The sequence below is a fragment of the Lutra lutra genome, chromosome 4, assembly GCF_902655055.1.
Source record: "Lutra lutra chromosome 4, mLutLut1.2, whole genome shotgun sequence".
In the NCBI taxonomy this organism is placed as follows: Eukaryota; Metazoa; Chordata; class Mammalia; order Carnivora; family Mustelidae; genus Lutra; species Lutra lutra.
The window spans coordinates 104,390,689-104,411,796 of record NC_062281.1 but is presented as its reverse complement, the minus strand read 5'-3'; the positions used below and the strand labels follow the sequence as shown (position 1 = coordinate 104,411,796).

The following is a 21,108-nucleotide window of genomic DNA, read 5'->3' as shown; positions in this document are numbered from 1 at the left end:
CAACATGGATGGGCCTAGAGGGTGTTGTGCTAAGTGAAATATCAGAGAAAGACAAATACTGTATGATTTCACTTCTACGTGGAATCTAAAAAACAAAACAAAACAAACAAAAACCAGAAACAGAATCATAAGTACAGAGAACACACTGGTGGCTGCCAGAAGGGAGGGGGATGAGGGGATGGTTGAAATAGGTGAAGGAGATTACGAGGTACAAACTTCCAGTCATAAATAAGTCACAGAGATGAAAAGTACAGCATGGGGAATATCATTACTAATTTTGTAATTGCATTGTATGGTGACAGATGGTGACTACACTTACCATGATGAGCATTGCGTAATATTTGGAATTATCGAATCACTGTGTTGTAACCTAAAACTAATTTTTTTAAAGTGAGTCGGGAGAGGAGATTCTGACCCTAATTGTAATGCAAACACACATACAGGATATATTGTATGCTGGCTTTGTTCTATGTGTTTTACACTTAATTCTCACAACTGTGCAGTGTCCTAAATCCAGAGATTTGGCAAATTATTGTATAGTTACGTGTTTCAAATAAAATGTCAAGATGCCTATACATTTTTTTTTATTATTTTTTACTTTTGCCAGTCTTGTTCACATTAGTTAGGAGGGAGTCTACTATACTAACATGGGTATTATTTGTGTGTGTGTATATATACATATATACACACATACACACATATATATATTTATATTAACATGGACAATATCATATATAAGTAGAAGAAAGTAAGATATAAAGCAGTGTGTGTAGGGGTACCTGGGTGGTTCAGTCAGTTAAACGTTTGCCTTCAGCTTAGGTCATGATCCCACAGTCCTGGAATTCGAACCCCACATCTGGCTCCCTGCTCTGCAAGAAGTCTGCTCTCCCACTCCCCCTGCTTGTGTTCCCTCTCTTGCGGTCTCTTTCTCTGTCAAATAAATAAAATCTTTAAAAGAAAAAAAATAGCAGTGTGTGTAGTATGGTACATTTGAGTAAAAGGCATCTTTGGGTTTGTTCCTAAAAGTTGGTAACAGTAGTTGTCTTTGGGGTGGGAGTTTCAACTCTTAATAAAATCTTTCCACAATTTCATTCACGTGCTTACTAATAAATAAATAATTTAACCTTTCTTTGATGATTTGGGTTCTTACAGTGCATCTAGGATACTTTTTGGCAATTTCTTCTTCAGAATAGATTAAAAATTAGCTTGTCTTCTTACCATTTCCCTTTTTCAGATTTAAGTTAAATTCTCAATTAAACTTCTGACAATTTGGGGCGCCTGGGTGGCTCAGTGGGTTAGGCCGCTGCCTTCGGCTCAGGTCATGATCTCAGGGTCCTGGGATCGAGTCCCGCATCGGGCTCTCTGCTCAGCGGAGAGCCTGCTTCCTCCTCTCTCTCTCTCTCTCTCTCTGCCTGCCTCTCTGCCTACTTGTGATCTCTCTCTGTGAAATAAATAAATAAAATCTTTAAAAAAAAAAAAAAAAACTTCTGACAATTTGGGGGATGGGGGGGTAGGGTAGCCATCCAAATAGTTGAATTTAGGATCATTAGAAATTTACTGTCAATATTTATTAAGCATGTAAATATGTAAATATCTACTTCAGGATTATTTTATATGTGTTTAATTTTAAATCTTTATTTTTTTAAAGATTTTATTCATTTTATTTGTCAGAGAGAGAGAGAGCACAAACGGGAAGCAGCAAGCAGAAGGAGAAGCAGGCTCCGTACTCAGCAAGGAGCCCGATGTGGGTGGGACTTGATCCTAGGACCCTGGGATCATGACCTGAGCCTAAGGCAGACACTTAATGGACTGAGCCACCCAGTTGTTCCTAATTTTAAATCTTTAATCATATAATATCCTTATAGTGTTTTTTATCTTTCACAGGAATTGAAAGGTGGAAAAGCTTATGCAAAGGTAAGTAGATGTTTTTTAACTCTTTTGGAACTTGTAATATTACTCACTGCTACTTATAAGCTTAAAAATTAAATGGTTTGCTCTTCTAATTGCTATTCAGGTTGGCTGTTTTTATTTTTATTTTTTTTTTTTTTTAAGATTTTATTTATTTTAGAGAGTGCAAGTGGGGGAAAGAGCAGACTCCCCACTAAGCAGGGCTCCATCCCACAACCCAGAGATCATGACCGGAGATGAAATTGAGAGTCAGATGCTTAACCGACTGAGCCACCCAGGCACCCCAAGTTGGCTGTCTTTAAAAAAAGCAACTTGAAGATTGAAGAGTTGGATCCATCAATAAATTATAGGCACATTCTTCCCAAAAACTGATTATAGGATGTTATTCTTACATTTCAGCTTCCCTACTAGAAGATGACCTCTGGTTTCCATTAAGTAATAGCATCTGTTAATACCGTCTCCCCTGGGAAGTGTTACTAATCCTGCCTCCCCTCGCCCCTCAGTGGAATAGGACCTCTCCTCTGTGTTCTCTTAGCAGTCTGTAGGACATGATCACTACAATTCTTTATACTTCTACTAGCTATATGGAATTACTAATGATTTGTGTGCTCACCTTTTTGATGAGTAGAAGGAATTAGTAATATTGCCAGAGAGTACATACTCCTCTTTTATTTTCATCTCTGATGGTATCTCTGTCAATTCAGTCATCTGCGCCAGGATACCAGCTTAACCATCAACTCTTAAATCCTTAAAACTATGTGGTTGCAGTGTCAGTTAGGATGTTCTTTGCTACAAGTAACAGAATACCCTCCTCACGTAGAGGGTTTTTTTTGTTTTGTTTTGTTTTTAATTTCACAGAGCAAGTAGATATGAAACAGAGCCACAGATGTGAGGTAGAGCTGCTCCAGGAGTAGTTAATCCACTGACTAAAGGACGTCGTCAGGAACCCATGTTACTTTTCTCTTTTCATTCTTCCATTCACTGTGTCATGATTTTATCCTTGCCCAGCTCTTCTCATGATCACCAGGTGGCTTGAGTTTTAGTCCACACATTCACATACAACAAAATCCAGCTGAGTGAGGAAATCTCTGAGTGAGAAAACTTTTCCTAGTTGGCCCTCAGAAGATTTCCCCGTAACTTTCATTGGCTACAACTGGATGATATGGCCACTCCTAAACCAGGCATGGGCGGTAGGAATGGATTGCCATAGCTAGCTTAGATTCATCAGTTTGACAATGAGCTAAAGGTTGGGCTACTTTCCTTTTGCACATGGATGAGCTAAGGGTGGACATTTGAATAAAATCAGGGCTCTGCTAACAAGGAATATAAGAACATTGGATGATGGTGAGGAGGCAAAAAACAGGGTCTGCTGCAGTTGACAAATCCTGATTTCTCCCTTATTTAAAAATCATCCCTTCTCTCCATTCACAAGGCAGGTGCCTTAGGTTATGCCTTCATTATTTCTTACTTAAAACCTGCACTGGCCTCTTACCTTTTATTCTCTGCCTCTGATGTCTCCCTCTATCCGTCCTCTATATTATTGCCGTATGATCATTCTGAAATTCAGACATGATCATTCCCCCACTTTTAGTCCTTCAGCAGCTATCTATTGCCTATAAAGGAAAATGAGATGAAAAGTCTTTAGCTAGCATTTAGACCCGTCTTGGACATCATCTGTACATGCTCACACTCACACTCACTTAATTCTTATGCTTCAGACTTACTGCCCTCAGAAACCTCCTGGAATGTACTCTGCTCTTTTACGCTCTTTGCCTTGTGACTTGATATTTTCTCTGCCATGCATATGCTTCCCCCTTCCCTTGTCCTGTCAACTTATACAGCATTAAATATTCAGTTTAGTCATCCCTTCCCCTGAGAAATTTTCTTTTCCTTTCTGTCTTGTAACTGTGCCTTCTTCCATTCTAGCACTTACACTTTTTTTTTTTTTTAATAAGAATGTGTTTTCTCGGGTGCCTGGGTGGCTTAGTGGGTTAAAGCCTCTGCCTTCGGCTCAGGTCATGATCTCAGAGTCCTAGGATCGAGCCCCGCATCGGGCTCTCTGGTTGACGGGGAGCCTGCTTCCCTTCCTCTCTCTGCCTGCCTCTCTGCCTGCTTGTGATCTTTGCCTGTCAAATAAATAAATAAAATCTTCAAAAAAAAAAAAGAAAGAAAGAAAGAAAGAAAGAAAGAAAATGGGATTGAACCTGAGTAGTAATGAGAGAAAGGAAGAGGATTGATCTAAACTTTTGGAGAACAGCATAGAGTGTTGTTGTAGGGCACAGTTTTGGGGAAGGGGAAAAGGTTTCATAAGGGATTTAGCTTTAGTGTGATCAGCAAAGCAAATGCTGTGGAATGTGGTGAAGGAGTAGGGGCTTATACTGAAGAAAACTTAAATCATTCTATTTCTTGCATGGAAAGTAAGAATTTAATAACCTGCAACTGTTTGCAGTCACCAGTGGTTAACTGGGCATGGAGCCAGAGCCAGAATAGGGAGAAGAAAGTCTGATCAGTTTTCTTTATGAATATGCAAATGATCATGATTGGTCTGCTACTATTTCCCACAGTGTGGGGTGAGTACCACTGCTCCTTGCAATGATTTTAATTGTTTGATAAACATTATTTCTACTTCAACAGTTACGTATTTCAGTGTGTACAGAAAAAATATATATTTAGCACATCAAATATGTGATTTGAGATCGAATTGCCTAAGACAAGATTAGAATACTTAACACATTTTTACAAAAGAAGCGAGTCAATCTAAAGACACACATTAAGCAAATAATAAAGCAGATACTGTGAAGATGGCCAAAATTGCAAATGACTGATTTTGAGAAAACTTGTCTAGAACATGGGTTGAATGTTTATTTTAAGGAGAATATGATAGAAGCCTAGTAGATATTCTATTAATATAATTCCCTTTCTTTTCATAGCTGGGCTTTGCAGATCTAAACCTGGCAGAGTTTGCTGGATCAGGAAATACCACTCGTCGCTGTTTACTGGAAGGCTATGATACCAAAAATACAAGACAGGATAATTCCATTCTTAAAGTAAGCACGTTTTGAGATTTACATGTCAACAAATGAGAATCTCTGCCTTTAAATAAGCATAGGTATATACAGTCAAGGGCAAGATGGGATCGGCATGAGATCATAAGCTGACCACACCACTGAAATACTCACCTTCTAGGGGAAAAGCTTCCCAAATCATAGAAGCAGCGAAAGTAACAAATGTTCACCTTCATGATCCAAGGTATTTCTGGAGCTATGAACGTTCAGGGAGTAGTACATACAACTGCTACAGCGTAAGGGCTCATAGAGAGTAAGGAGCATGAGGAGTGAAGACCTTAAAAATGTTTGTCGCTCCCAAAGAGTGACTTCCCAAGCATCTGTGGTGGGTGCAGAGAAGTCACTGGGCTTTCCTATAACTAGTAAATGACAGGTGAAACTCACTTTAGGCATCTGCCCTCTTGTTTCTAAGTACCATCAGCAGCCTCCTATTCTCCTGGCCACAGAGGATAACATACACTTGAGAGAGTTGATGAGGGTATTAAACGAGACCAATTGAGAAAATGTTTATAAAGCACCTTGTACCTAGTAAGACTCACTGGACAAACTTTTGCTGTATTTTAGTTAGGTTACCCCATGATGGTAAGTTATCTAACATTAAAAAAGGAAAATAATTCAGAATAAAAACTGGATGGTCAGAAGTTAGTGGAGCAAAGAATTCCCCAACACCTACACTTTTCAAACTTCATTTTCAGTAAATAAACAAAAAATTTCAGAGCAGTTGCATATACCTGTACAACATAAACAGTGATGGATAGGGTAGATTCCAGATGAAGAAGCTGAGACTCAGGTTAAGTGTCTCACTAAAGTCATTGGTGGGAGAGCAGAGACCAGAATGCCTATCTTCTATCGTGTAGAGTCAGTGGTCTTTTCATGTTACCCTGCTGTCTAAGCACCAGACTCAGAAGGAACAGACTGCACTTTTCAGTCTTAGACTCATCCCCAAACAAGCCACTAAATTCAGTTTCTTCATATTTGCCGTATAAGAAGATTTATAATCCTTCTCTGAGTTATAGTGTCTTCATTGGGAATTGAAATAAGTTATTAATTTCAGACTCCCCCATCCTAACCCCATTCCTTAGGGCCAGCTCCTGGAGTAGTTTCTTCTGGCTCCCCATTCATTGATCCTTTCACACTATCTCTCCCACTTGGTCCTATAAAGAACTTGCTTTTTTTTTTTTTTTTTTTTGAGTGCAAGAACATGCATGCGCAAGTTGGGGTAGGCACAGAGAGAGAGAGAGAGAGAGAGAATGACTCTCAAGCAGACCCCACACTGAGCGGAGAGCCTGATGTGGGGCTCGATCTCACAACCCTGAGATCAAGACCTAAGCTAAATCCAAGAGTCAGACACTCAACTGACTGAGCCACCCAGGCACCGCATAACTTACTCTTCTATAAATCACACCATTTAACTCTCACACTCTCTCCCTGCCTGAGCTCTGTCATCTCCTGGCCACCTAGTTAACTTCTCTCTCCTGCTCATTGATGACTTAGCTCTTGGCTCACAGATTCTCTTTCTATCCCTTCTGTTGTCATGTTTTGGTGGCTTCACCATCTGGTGGGTGATCTCTCCTTGTGGACTGTCTTCTCTATGCATTCTCTCCTTCGAGCTAATCTTTTTTGTGCGAGAGGCCTCTCTGTTCTTTAAACTACCCTTTTCCAGCATCCTTTTCTTTTTCTTCTTCTCAATTCCTCCCCCCATGGCCAAACTCTAGACTTTTCTATCTCTAGAAACTTCACCACTGGTATTCCCCTCTGCTACTTTTGTCTCTTACATTTCCAGTCCTCTTAGTCTACTGCTCACTTAGCTGTCCTTCACCTTACAGTTCTCCCACTGTCTACCAGCCTCCACTTCCTTCTACTTCCCTCTTTATCCAGCTTAGATTCCAGAATCCATGATTCTCTTATGCTTAAAAACACTTGTGGGGCACCTGGGTGGCTCAGTCGCTTAAGCATCTGCCTTCAGCTCAGGTCATGATCCCAGGGGCCTGGGATCGAGCCCCATGTCAGGCTCCCTGCTCAGTGGGGAGCCTACTTCTCCCTCTCCCTCTGCTGCTCCCCCTGCTTGTGCTCTCTCTCTCTCTCTCAAAAATACTTCTTACTCCTTTGCCCATCTCCCTCATCGCTCTCTCCCAGCGAATCCCTAACCCCAGTTAAACTCAACTTCAACTGTCCTCTCTGGGCCTACATCCTAATTTTCGAATGTTGCTGGAGAAGATCACATAACCATCCAGCCGCTGTTCCTACAGTCTTGCTCCCTGCCATCAAGCAACTCTCCTTCCTTTGTAAGCGTCCTTTCCCAGTTACCAAATACTCTATTTTATACCTTCTTTCTTCTCAGATCTCTACACACCATCCTTATTCTCAGCTAGTGGTCCTACTTTATCCTTTATGGAGAAAACAAGTCATTAGATTCAAATTCCTTCATCTTCCTGTTGCAGAATTTACAATTCTTCCTGTCTTTCCAGCCCTGTTATCCCTTCTGCCCCCATGACAATGAAGGAAATGTCCCTCTCCCTGTCCAAAGTCACTCCTTCCTCTTAAGTGCTAGAGTCCAAAGTTTGCCTGATCAAGAGCTTTGCAGCTTGGACTATCCCTTTTCCTAACCATCTCTTTCTCCAGTGAATTATGCTCATTAACATATGAAGAAACAGCTCTCATATCTACTGTATTTAAAACAAACACCTCCTCCAACCGCTATCCCACTCTTTCTGTTCTCCTTCCCCACACAATGTCTTACAAGCTGCATGTGCCATCTCCATCCCTTCTGAGACATTTGGGATACTCAAGAGTGCTGTTTTTACATAGTGAGAAACCAGACTGTGGAGTTCTATGAAAGAGGAGGGGATAAGGATGCCCGCACAGCTGGCTCAGGTCCCACATTTAATAAGTGTAGCGCTCAGAAAAAGAACAGTAGTAGAGGTACAGAGGTGAATAAGAAAGAAATGAGGTTCTATTAGGATGTATGTCAGCCACTAGGTAGAAAATATGCACATAAATAAATATTCTCTTCTTCATAAAGACCATGAGTTTCAGTATTATGCAGTCCTAGTTTGATATCTCATATCTACCCTTTATTAGCTACCTGATAGTGAAAATATCACTTTGTCTCCTGAGCTTAAAAGGAAAGTATGAGTCTCTCATTGGAGTTTTGAACAGTAAATGAAATTATGCAATATACAACACTTAGCTTATGCCTGGCACACAATTCTCAAATCACAATTGCTGTCAACATTGTTGTTATTCCTGCTATTACCATTATTTTTCCTGCAAGAACAAAACAAGATCCTACAGCCGAGTCTTAAGAGACCATCAGCAAGTAGAGAAAAGTAACATTTCAGAAAGCATTAACAAAACTTTAAATTCTGTTCTTTTTTTTTTTTTTAAGTTTTTTTAATTTATTTGACAGAGAGAGACACAGCGAGAGAGGGAACCACAAGCAGGGGGAGTGGGAGAGGGAGAAGCAGGCTTCCCGCTGAGCAGGGAGACTGATGCAGGGCTTGATCCCAGGAGTCTGGGATCATGAACTGAGCTGAAGGCAGACACTTAACCGACTGAGCCCACTTAACCAGATGCCCCCAAATTCTGTTCTAAAGATAGAGCAAAGGCCAGAAGCATTCTGCTCTCACAAGCCCCCACAAGCTCCCCTTGAAGCATCGACATGGCAGGTTGGAGGGAAACATTCCAGACACCAAAACACCATAGGAATCTGGGAGACCAGGGTGACCAGTGCACCCCCGCGGCATCACATTGTGGCACTTGCTCTCCCTTTCCACCTTTCTAGCACCGATTTTTGCCATTACCAAGTTTTGAATGTTGGAAAATGGTCTGTATAAACAAGCAGCAATTTAATACTGGATGTAACTCAATTCTGCAATTGCTTTATCAAATAATCTCTAAGTAGGAAATACTGGCCTAGGTTCTCTGGGGGAGGTGTGGGTTAGCAGAGCATGGCTTTTCTCAAGGGGACTTTTGTAATCATATTTCTTTTTCTAATACCCAGGTTTTGATCAGTATGCAGCTGATGTCTGGTGACCCGTGTTTTAAAACGTAAGTTGATTCTCAGTAAATGAATTATTTATCTGAAAGTATAATAGTGATTATTTTCTGTTTAAATTTTTACATTCATGTATTGTATTGTTTACCCAGAAAGGGACCATTCTTTTCCTAGGAGACTGCCTGACCTACATAGAAATTACTATTAACCCTTTACCAAATGAGCTCCCCACATTCTAAATTTATTTAGGCTGTAGATCTTTCATCATCTTCAAGTTTTGGGTTAAACTATACAAATTAAGTTTTTTAATTTGATCTCTATGGACTTAGTCATGTCTTCAACAAATACTTGTTAAATGCCTTACCATGTGCTAGTCCCTATTCTAGACACTAGAGAAACAGCAATGAGAAAAAAAAAAAAAAAAAAAAGACCGTCCCTGATATCTTGGAGCATATATTCTTAAGAGGAAAACAGTAAGCTAAGAAATAAATGTATAATATAAAGATGGTGAAGAGTGCTTTGGAGAAAAATAATGCAGGGTAGGGGGCATGTGGGGAGAAAGGTTGCTGTTTTATAGAGAGAGTAGTCAAAGAAAGTCTTCCCTGGCAGAGATGGTATTTGAGCAGAGACCTGAAGGAGGGGGGAAGCACACCATGCAGATATTTGGGGAAAGAGCATTTGAAGTAGAGGAAACAGTGACAAAGGCCTCAGGGAGAAGGGTGTTTGGTATGTCCAACAGGCTGCTGGGAGACCAGTATGTCTAGAACAGAGAGAATGGGGAGAAGGGGGATAAGAAATGGGATCAGATGATAAAGAGTCTCCTTGGCTACTTATAACCTGAGATAAAAAGCTACTGGAGGGTTTAGAGGAGGGGACTAAAATTATCTGACTTATGGCTGCTAGATAGAGAATAGACAATTTGTGGGAACAACGATGGGAGCAAGGTCAGAAATAGGTAGATGAGTTAGGAGGCTGTTCCAGTAGTCCAAGGTTTAGAACCAGAGTAACTCATTTATTGAAATGAGAGAGCCTCTGAGAGGCAAGGTTGGAGGTTGGGAGCTTAGGTGTTGGACATGTTACGTTGGAGATCCCTATTTAACAACCAGCCAGGCACCTCAAGTAGGCAGTTGGATATGGCACTACAGAGTTCGGTGGGGAGGCCCAGGCTGGAGATACACATTTGGAAATCATGATGTCATCAGCACATAGATAGTAGTTAAAGCCATGAGATTTGATTAAATGACCCAGATGGAGTGAGCATAAATAAAGAAAAAGAACACAGACTGAGGGGTGGGACACCCCAGTGTGTTGGAGACTGGGGAGACGGGGAAGAACCAGCAAAGGAACAACTGTGAGAGAGGAGGAAGGAACCAAAGGAGAGGACTGGCCTGAAAACCAAGTGAAGGAGGTGTTACAAAAACGGAGAGATTAATCAGCTCTGTCCCACACCATGGATGTGGATCACGGAAGATGAGGACTGAGAATTGACCTTTGGATCTGCAGTACAGAGACCATTGGTGCCTTCAACAAGCACTTCAGTAGAATGCTATGAGCCTGCAGCCTTATTGGAGTAAGTTAAAGAAGGTTTGGGAAGAGAGAAATTGGAGAAAATATAAACAATTCTTATGAGGAATTTTGCTGCAAAAAAAAAAAAAAGGGAACAGAAAATGGGGTTACAAATAAAATGAGGATACAGGGTCAAGGGCAGGTCTTTGGGGTGTTTTAAGATGGAAGATAGTTCAGGATATTTGTGTACTGATAGGAATGGTTCAGTAGAGAAGGTGAGATATGGTACAGAAGAGCAAAAGGACAGTTGCTAGACAGTGTCCTTGGACTGTCAAGAGGAATGAAGGTAGAGAATAGGCTTCAGGTGCAGGTATATGAAAAGTGGAAGCAAATAGAACTTATTTTCAAATTGTTCCTGATTTCTTAGTGAAATAGGAAACAAGATGATCACTGAGGAGTGGGGATGGGAAAGACGGAGGTGGGGGTTTGAGGAAAGATGTGTGGAAGTCCTCAGAGTGTAGGAGAGTGAACAGAATGGGAAGAGGTAGTAGGATTGCTCATTAGCAGTCCAGAAGACAAAAAAAAAGTTAATTATATATTATTTGAATATCTGAGAAAAATATATTTAGAAAAGGAAACCTGAATTATTTCCCTGTGTATCAACTTCATGTTTTTAATAGTAACGTCCAGGGGCTTGTGAGTGGCTCATTCAATTGAGTGTCTGACTCTTGATTTCATCTCAGGTCATGATCTCAGGGAGGTAAGATCGATCCCTGTATCAGGCTTTGCATTCAGGGGAGAGTCTGCTTGAGATTCTCTCTCTCCCTCTCCCCCTGGCCCTCCCACCACACTCTCTCTCAATCTAAATTTCAAAAAAAATTTTCAATAGTGATGTCTATGTAGTTTTCTATTTACAGTGTTTTATAAAGATGAAAATACATATTTTTGTCCAAATCAGTTATTGATTAAACTATGCATTTTACTGTAACTTATCCTTCCTGTGTTGTCCTCTCTCAAACCTTAATTTCCTGGCTTATTTCTTTATATCCTGCTCTCTTAGGACTAAACAATTTTTGCTATACTGTATTTGGCTTCTTAGGTAACAGTGTTTTTCTAGTGAATCAGCTTAGGGTGAAATAAGAAAATGAGCAGCAAAAGTAAGTAGAAGAAAAGGAATTCATCATTCCTTCTCATGAACTTATAAATATTCCCTTTCTGGCCCTTTCTCTAGCATTTTATCTATTTGTGCAACTGAAATACTAAAGAGCTAAAAAATAGATCATCTTATATTCTGTATCATCTCCAGGAATGTAAATCAGACAGTCTAGAGTTTCTATTTATAGAAAAAGATGTTTGTAACTCATTAGAATAAACAGACCTTACCTAATCCCAAGATACATAAAAGTATTTCTCAAGAAAACGAAACCCCCAATATTTATTTTCTCTTTTCTCTAAATATCTGAAATTGTACATGTGTCAGTGGGAAAAGGACAGCTCTAACACATCCATGCACTTGTACATGCTGAGTGTGGACTGAATAGGAAAGTGTTTAAATGATGTAAAAAATAAATTATTTTTATTAGGTTGTATTTTAGTATATATCAGAAATATAAAATCACAGTGCTTTAAAGCTGAAGATAATGTTGGAAGTTGTCTAGTCCAGTGATATTTTTTTTTTTTTTCAGAATATTTAGTCACAAAGTCCTGCTCAAATGTATGATGAATCCCAGTATATAGCATTTTTCTATTGTGGGTCAAAAAGATATAATACCTTACTACCCCTGAAGTCTCTAAGGGAGCTTCACAGTTTTAAAAGTGTTATATAATCCAAGTTCTCATCTTACAGATGAGAAAACTAAGGCACAAAGCAATTGAGCGACACGACTATTTGTCTGTAAAACCTAGATGTAAGTGACTAACTGCTGGGGAGGTTCATTCCACTATTTTCTCTGCTTTTGTCTCTTTGAATTTTTCATGAAAAAAAATTTTTTTAAATTTTTTTTAAAAATTAAAAAAAAAAGTTTTTAAAAACCTAGTAGAGAAACTAACAAGAATACAGCAAATCTTTAACATTCTCAGCTTTAAAATCTAGCTTTGATATTTTATGAGCAGAGGATCTGTAATATGGCTTATATTATTTTTCTGAAAGACAAATTTCATACCATGAGTCTATATTTATGCATAAGACAGCTGATAAGTCAGGCTCATAACTGTCTGTCCTAAACTCTCTTTTGTAGTCTCTGCAACTTATCAAATATCCACCAGCTCTAGTAAAAGAATGAAACTGGCTGAAAAGAAAGCAAACCACTAGTGCTAATAAAGACAAAGGATATTTTGGGAGAGAAATTCTATGCTTCACTGGCACCTGACAACTTAGTGGAGAAGCAGATCTAGGGATGATGTAATCCTCTTGAGTAGCTGGGGCTCTGGAACATTCATATTCTGGGAGGAAGGAAATTACTATTTGTCAAAATGATTTAATGACTATTATTATCTCCCAGTTTAATTCTTGAAACAACTCTGTGATGCTTTTTCCATATTTTTTAAGTGAGGACCTTGAAGCTCAGAGGTCAAGAAACTAATTTGTCCAAGGTCCCAAGAGTGACTCATTTATTCAATACATGTGCATTGATTGTCTACCATGTGCTAACATTTACCAAACTAAATTAAGACCAGCCCCTGCTCTGAAGGATTCACTGTTTATTTGGGAGGTGGACACAGGACATATGATGCTCTCAAGGCATAGAGGAGAGACGATCCCTAACTACTTTTACTTAAAAACTAGGAAAGTTGGGGTGCTTGGTTGGCTCAGTCATTTAGTTAGGCTCAGGTCATGATCCCAGGGTCCCGGGAGTGAGCCCCACATTGGGCTCCCAGCTCAGCAAGGAGCCTGCTTCTCCCTCTCCCACTTCCCCTGCTTGTGTTTCCTCTCTCTCTCTGTCTCTCTTGTCTCTCTCTGTCAAATAAATAAATAAAATCTAAAAAAAAAAAAAAAAAAGCCAGGAAAGTCTTCACTGAGGGCAGGTGACCCTGAGCTAATTTTTAGGGGATGAATAGGAAATTATGAAGCAGAGGAGATGGGTAAAGATGCTCTAGGAAAAGAAAATGGCTTGCACAAGTTTTTGGTGCTGTTACAGGGCAGGAATACTAAGTAGGTAATATTGTCATTTTAGGTTATTTTTCACACACTGTAAACATTACTGTGAAATTAAAATCTCATCTCTTTCATTCTGTAATTGAGCTATATTACACAATTTCTGATAAAGGGGTACAAAAACATTTTCAGAACAAACGGGGTAACAGAATAAAAACTGACACAAACTAAACAGTCAGTGATTATTTATCAACATGGACTGAGTTGTCTAGGGAGACTTAGGAGAGCTGCCAGGGCCCAGCTAAGATTTTTAAATTTGCCTTAATATCATTCATTTCCCATGGTTAATGAATTTTATCCATAATGCTTAGTTGCCCCAGTATTTGAGCAGTAAATGAAGAGAAGTAAAATTGTACAGGCTTGGGGCTCTTCAAGGTGCTTGAGACTGCAGAACAAGGGGTGCCAAACTGAAGGTATTGCTAAAAGTGTCATGGCCCTGAAGTCAGGCTGGACTGGAAAGGGCAGAGATGAGAGAGGGCAAGAAAGGGAAGAGGCTACAGGCTGAGACCCCTGAGGGCTGGAGAATGGGTCTAAGAGGTGGAGGGATGGAGACATGTTCACAGGCACACTTCAGAAGGACCACAGTGAACAAAGCATGGATGGAGGGAGGCTGACCTGTGAGGAGACTTTCGTGGTCATAATGTATAAAGAAGACCAAACTGAAGTAATTAGTGGAGGCTGACAAGAGATGATAAATAGGAGAAATATGAGACAGTCTGTGTGATTTGGAAATTGATTGGCTGTGGAGAAATGCGAGTAGGGAGGACCCAGAGGCAGCATCTAGGATTCTGGTTTTGGTTACTTCATTGACCATGATGGCATTCGGAGTAGGGGAATACAAGAAGAAAGCAGATTTGGGAAAAGAAGATGGCTTTAGTTAGGGATATATATTGACGTCAGTGTACTTGCAGGACACATACTTGAAAATATCCCAACAGGGGGCACCTGGGTGGCTAAATCAGTTAACATCCAACTCTTGATTTGGGTTCATGTCATGATCTCAGGGTCCATAATCTGAGATCAAGCCCCATATTGGGCTTGCACTGAGTGTGAAACCTGTGTAAGATTCTCTCTCCCTCTGCCCCTCCCCCAGCCTCCACTCCCACCCCCCATTCATGTTCTAGATAGATAGATAGATAGATAGTTTTAAAAAGAAAATATCCCGGGACGCCTGGGTGGCTCAGTTGGTTAAGCAGCTGCCTTCGGCTCAGGTCATGATCCCAGCGTCCTGGGATCGAGTCCCACATCGGGCTCCTTGTTCTGTGGGGAGCCTGCTTCTCCCTCTGCCTCTGTCTGCCACTCTGTCTGCCTGTGCTCGCTCTCTCTCTCTCTGACAAATAAATAAATAAAATCTTTAAAAAAAAAAAAAAGAAAATATCCCACCAGGGTGTGCAATTTTGAAATTTAGGAGATCATAGGATAGAAATAATCTACAAATTAAATAGGTTAATGGCGATCTTAAATGTCTCTGTCTTCAAGGACCTGAATAGCCTGCAGATTCCATTGAGATAATTAGTAAGAATTAAAGAATTACCACATAGCATATGTACACATATAATATTTACACATTTACATGTAACTACATGTATAGTTTTATATATACATATATGAACATATACACACAAATTACTACTTTGAAATGTACAATTTGTTTTATATTGCTTTACTTTTTTTGTTACTGTTACATCTACCTGGCTTAATGTTTTATATAAATTAAAAAGATAAATTCTGTAGATTTAGGCAGCTGAATGACAATTACTGAACTGCCATGAGACTATTAAACTGTGGTATATTTAATGCGTGGCATTCATGTGGCATTAGCACCTCTCCCCAAGATGTCTACGTCCTAATCCCCAGAATTTGTGAATATGTTGGATTAAATGGCAAAGAAGAATAAGGTGGCAGGTGGAATTAAGGTACTAATCCGCTGGCCTCAGGGAGATTATTCTGGGTTCTCCAGATGGGCCCAATATAATCCTAAGGGCCCTTAAAGAGAAGAGATATAATCCAAGGGAAGAGACAATTGGAAGACAGGGACAGAGGGAAATGTGAAATACAGAACAGAGAAAGATGTAACTTTTCTGGCTTTGAAGACAAGAGGAAGGAGCCATGAGCTAAGGAATGCAGGTGGTCCCTGGAAACTGGAAAAGAGGGAACAGATTCACCCCCAAAGCCTCCAGGGAGGAGTGTGGTCCTGCCAACACCTTGATTTTTAGTCCAGTGGAACCTGTGTCAGACCTCTAACCTGCACAAGTGTAAGATAATAAATTTGTGTTGGTCTCTAAGTGTGTGGTAATTTGTTACAGCAACAAGAGATGACTAATATACTCAGGCTAACTAATTTTTGGTCTTCTTGATTTTGGAAATACTTTTTTAGTTTATTTTAGTAATCCTTATTTTGGAGGTACTTTGCTAGTATGCTTTGAATTTCAATAAATACAAAATAACAGAAACGAGAATTGCCACATAGTAGGTCAGCTTCACAATTCCTGCAACCACCTTTCTATTTTACCTCAGGTCAACAAGGCGTAGTCTCTAGGAAGATATGATTTTTTTTTAAACTATCAACCTCAATAGGTTAGGGAATGTTTTATGTAAAACAAACAAACAAACAAAAAGTTCTTGTTAGAACTCAAACTTGCCCCTCCATGCTACATAGCTTCCATAGGGAGATAGGAGCCTAGAACTGGCCAATGAAAATATATCCATCACCTGCCCCAGAGAATCCAGCCCAGAAAGCAAATCTAAACAACTGGAGTTCTTTACAGACTCCCCCCTCGGCTAGGTGAATTGTTTACAAAGAAGAAGGTAGAAGACAAAACCATTGAACCTGTTAGTAGAGCCAACAAGAGAGCTGGAGCAGGAGGCGTGATACCACTCCCAACCTCAGATGCAGAGGCGCTTGATGCTCCACACGTCCCCATGTTGTCTCAGAGTTGACACCTGAAGGAAGCATCATGCACTGATGGTGCTGGGGACACGTGGACAGAGCTCCTCTCTCTTTCCCGGACTCCGTGAAGGCAGTGCCCTTTCTGGTCTCACATTCTCTGTTGATTAAAAATCCTTTTTTTCCCCCATGAATCTTTTTCCAGTTTTGAAGAAGCTCATACAGTATTTGTTGATTTATATTACACTCACCCTCAACGAGGTAGCATTATGCAGGCACCTTACTAAGGCTGCATTTTGACTCCACAGCCAATCATTACCACTATCAAGTTTTCTGATTCACCCATCAATCAAGTTCTGATCCTTAGGAATATTTTTTTATAGGCCTCCTTCTACATCGATGTCTATACCAATTGCTGGTGAATCTGAATCTCTGGAAGAAGACAGAAAAGGTGGAGAGACTCTCAAAATCCATCTCGGAATAGCAGGTATGGGTATGTGGCGTACTGGTTTTTTCATTTGTGCTACTTGACATCCTGAAAGATTCCCCAAGTCCCACGTCCCACCCGGACTTAAAATTCTATGGGTAGGGGCACCTGGGTGGCTCAGTGGGTTAAGCCTCTGCCTTTGGCTCAGGTCGTGGTCTCAGGGTCCTGAGATCAATCCCCGCATCAGGCTCTCTGCTCTGTGGGGAGTTCCCCCTCTGTCTCTGCGTGCCTCTCTGCCTACTTGGGATTTCTCTGTCAAATAAATAAATAAAATCTTTAAAACAAACACAAAAAAAATTCTATGGGTAGATAGCTTGAAATGGGCCAATAATTATCAGCAGAGCTTTAATTATGGAGTTTTGGGTTAAGCCAATGCTTCATTTGTCTAAAACTTTAGGCACTGACAGATTAAGAGTTAAACGTTGCAGTGACACCCACTCCCACCCCCTCGCATCCCCCCCCCTCCCCCCCCGCGCTGTGTACTTCTGCTCTCTGCAGGTGCAACCTGGAACCCTGGGAGTTTGCCCATTCCATGTGCCCAGCAATCTGCTAGCCACCTGTCAGGTGTTGCTCCTCCTCCCTGGACCCTTTCCTTTGTCAATGGTTCCCAAACAGGAGTGTTCATCAGAGTCACCTGGTGGGCTTGTTAAACCTGCAGCCAGAGGTTTTGATTGGGTGGGTCAGGGGGCTAAAAATTGCCTTATTGCCCTCCCCAGTGCTTCTCCAGGCAGACTCCCAGCTGTCCTCGGAATCTGCTCCAGGAGTTAAAAGCAGGGTGGGGAAAATGTTAAGCTGGTGGAAGAAAAAGGATTTAAGAGATTCCTTTCTTCTCTTCCTTTTGAGCAAGGTTATTATTTGAAAGAATGCAAAGAAAGGTGTAGTGATGAGATTAATATTTCCACCACCTTCATAGATACCAAAGAGAAGATTTCAGATCTCCTGATTAAGGATCAGTGAATCCTTTGCATACTTTTTTTTTTTTTTAAAGATTTTATTTATTTGTCAGAGAGAGAGAGAGCGAGCACAGGCAGAGTGGCAGGCAGAGGCAGAGGGAGAAGCAGGCTCCCCACAGAACAAGGAGCCCGATGTGGGACTCGATCCCAGGACGCTGGGATCATGACCTGAGCCGAAGGCAGCTGCTTAACCAACTGAGCCACCCAGGCGTCCCTCCTTTGCATACTTTTAACCTTTGTATTAGCTCCTTCTCTTCAGGATTTAAACTGAATTCTTTATTTTAAAAAGAAAAAAAAAAAAAAAACCCTCACTGGCCCTACATCCTTTGTCTACTGCTTTTCTTTGTGCAGCTTCCCCTCCTCTGCTTTCCGCTCTCTTCCTTCCCTCTTTCACACCTTTTAGAGCCAAATTTCTAGAAAGAATATACTGTGCACATTTATTCCTAAATACATGTCCACCTGGCTTCTGTCTTCTGCCCTGTGCTGATGATGGCTCTAGTAATATGACTGTCATTTCCTGTGGGCATTGTTTCTGCTCTCACCTGACTTGGCCATTACTCTTTCTTGAAGTCTTCTTTTCCCTTGGCTCCCACCTCCCTGACCTTTCCTTCTCCAGCTTCTTGGAGGCCTTTTCATCTTCTTCCACCTTCTTCCCACCGTCCCTGGGCAATATTCTTTACACCCAAGGATTTAGCTATCACATTCATGTAAATGTGATCATGTAAATATGAATCAAACACTTTAGTTTACAAATCTGTGTTGCCTTGAGACCTACCTGCTAAACTCCAGGTGCACATTTCCAAATGCTTTCTGGGAAGGTCCACTTTCCATGTTCCCTGTTCTACTGAAATCCGTCTGTTTGTTTTTCCTCAGCCAGACTCCAGGTTCTTCCAAATCAGGTTTTGTCTTTGTACCTCCAGCATAAGGCCAGGGACACGGGAGCAATCCACTGCGTGGTGACCAGGCGTCCTCAGGCACCTCAGGCTCCCCACACCTGGCACACGTCTTCCCAACTCTTCTTCCTGCATATTCTATCTCACTTACCCGTGCACACTCATGTACTTGGCAATCAAGCCCTGCTAACCACCCCTCACTCTCAGCTGGGTGATTGTGAAAGCCTTCAATCCTCCAGGCCCTGTCCATCCTGTGGCGGGGTTGTAGATTTGGTCACATCACACCCATGCTTAGAGCCATCGAATTATTTCCTTTCTTTAAACGCATAGAAAGTCCCTCACTACCAGGCATCTGTTCATCTCTCTTTTCCCTTCAGTCATCTCTGCCCAACTACCCAGTGCTCTGACTGTACCAAACAGTCTGTTCTCTGCACATGAGGCATGCTTTTTCCCCCCAAGTCTTGCCAAGGAGTTCCTATATGAGATTAAAGATCTTGAGTTAGTTTCCTCTATGAGGTCTTGCCCCAACTACCTGATGTACTTGTCCTGTGAAGCTCTTCATAATGCTTTCTCAGTTCTTGCCGCATTGCGTCGTAACCACTTATCCCTCTAAACTCTGAGCATTTGGGGCGCCTGGGTGGCTCAGTCAGTTAAGTGTCTGCCTTTGGCTCAGGTCATGCTCTCAGGGTCCTGGGATCAAGTCCTCCATCAGGCTCCCTGCCTGCTTCTCTCTCTCCCCACCTCCTGCACATTCTCTTTCTCTCAGATAAATGGATAAAATTATTTCTTAAATCTTTTTAAAAAAAAATAAATGAATGGGGGCACCTGGGTGGCTCAGATGGTTAAGCGTCTGCCTTTGGCTCAGGTCATGATCCCAAGGTCTTGGGATTGAGGCCCACATCAGGCTCCCTGCTCAGCGGGAGCTGAGCTGCTCCCCCTGCTTGTGCTCTCTCACCACCTCTATCAAATAAATAAAATCTTTTAAAAAATGAATAAATGAACTCTGAGCATTTATTTTGTATCCCCTATATCTTATATACTACTGGGCACCTGACTTGGTAAGAGTTTAATAATTATTGAATGAATACATTTTGAAAACCAGTAGATAAATGGATGAATTAAAATCTGAGACAACCCTCGGTGTAAAAGTTTAGTCCTGTATCATTCCTGATTCATGAACCAACACTTTGGGTTTCGATCTTGCTAGAGTTCACTTTTGTGTTTAGGACCACTGTAGAGCAGGCCCAGGGATGCTGATTTGGATTCCTATCTTATGGCCTGTCCAGAATTGAGAAACCTTTGCAGAAGGGCCAGGTCGCTCCAGGAGCTTCCTTGGTGGGCAGCATTTCTTAGTCCGGCTGCATCCAATACCATTTATAGAACTGCTGTGTAATTGCTGTATTACTTGGTTGGTTTCCTTTTGCCTCTAAGTGAAAAACAGTTCTAGTTTCCAAATATTTCACGCTAATGAAAATGGCCACAGTTTTACATTCTGAGGAGCTTCCTTCTGGAAATACATAATTGGCATCTGGAACATGCATATATTATCAGGAACTGCTAGAAATGACAGTTGGTTTTTTGGTTTGGGGTTTGGGGTTTTTTTGGTTTTTTGTACATTTACTTTGAAACTGAATACTATAATCAATTCCTGAGAACTTTTATTCTCACTGCTGCATTCCATGCTGTGTTGATTTAAACCACAGACATTTACCCAAATTATAGCCTAGCACTAGCAACACTAACATTAAAATAACAGAGTGCTCTTTATTTTACTGCTGTGATGGATTTTTTGAGAGCAAGATTTCCTCAAAAAGCACACAAAAACCTGGCTATTTTGTAAGGATAAGAATACATCAAACCCATTTTTATTAAAGAAATATTGAACATAAAAGCCAAAATGGTTTAAGATAGAATGCTGTTAAATCTTATGGGAAAAAAAACAAAACTGTATTTCTTCAATAAACTCAGGTATTTACATTTTTTTAATTTCTTGCAACAGAGTTGACATTGTACCAGTTTTTAAAAGGGTCTCTTTCACTTTCTAACTAATTTTTTTGGTAATGAACTTGGCAGTTTATAAAATCTGCAGATGAGAATACAAATTGACCATTGACTTGTTGGCAGTCTTAGTAACATCGTGTTATGACATATTGCAGATCTTTCAGCAAAGAGTGCCTCTGTTCCAGATGAACCTGGTGCCTGTGGACATTCTAGAACATCAAGCTATGCAAGCCAGCAGTCAAAAGTATCAGGTAGAG

At 40.8% G+C, this 21,108-nt stretch overlaps 1 protein-coding gene across 1 annotated transcript in view; it reads left to right on the top strand.

Moving 5' to 3' along the window:
* The window catches only part of EEIG2 (EEIG family member 2), a 91,847-nt gene that overhangs the window by 59,326 nt on the left and 11,413 nt on the right, over positions 1–21,108 (top strand). The window contains exons 3-7 of the mRNA XM_047726715.1: positions 1,885–1,914; positions 4,839–4,955; positions 8,977–9,023; positions 16,901–17,004; positions 21,007–21,102. Of these exons, the coding sequence (XP_047582671.1) occupies positions 1,885–1,914; positions 4,839–4,955; positions 8,977–9,023; positions 16,901–17,004; positions 21,007–21,102 (394 nt within the window). The remainder of the gene's footprint in view (positions 1–1,884; positions 1,915–4,838; positions 4,956–8,976; positions 9,024–16,900; positions 17,005–21,006; positions 21,103–21,108) is intronic.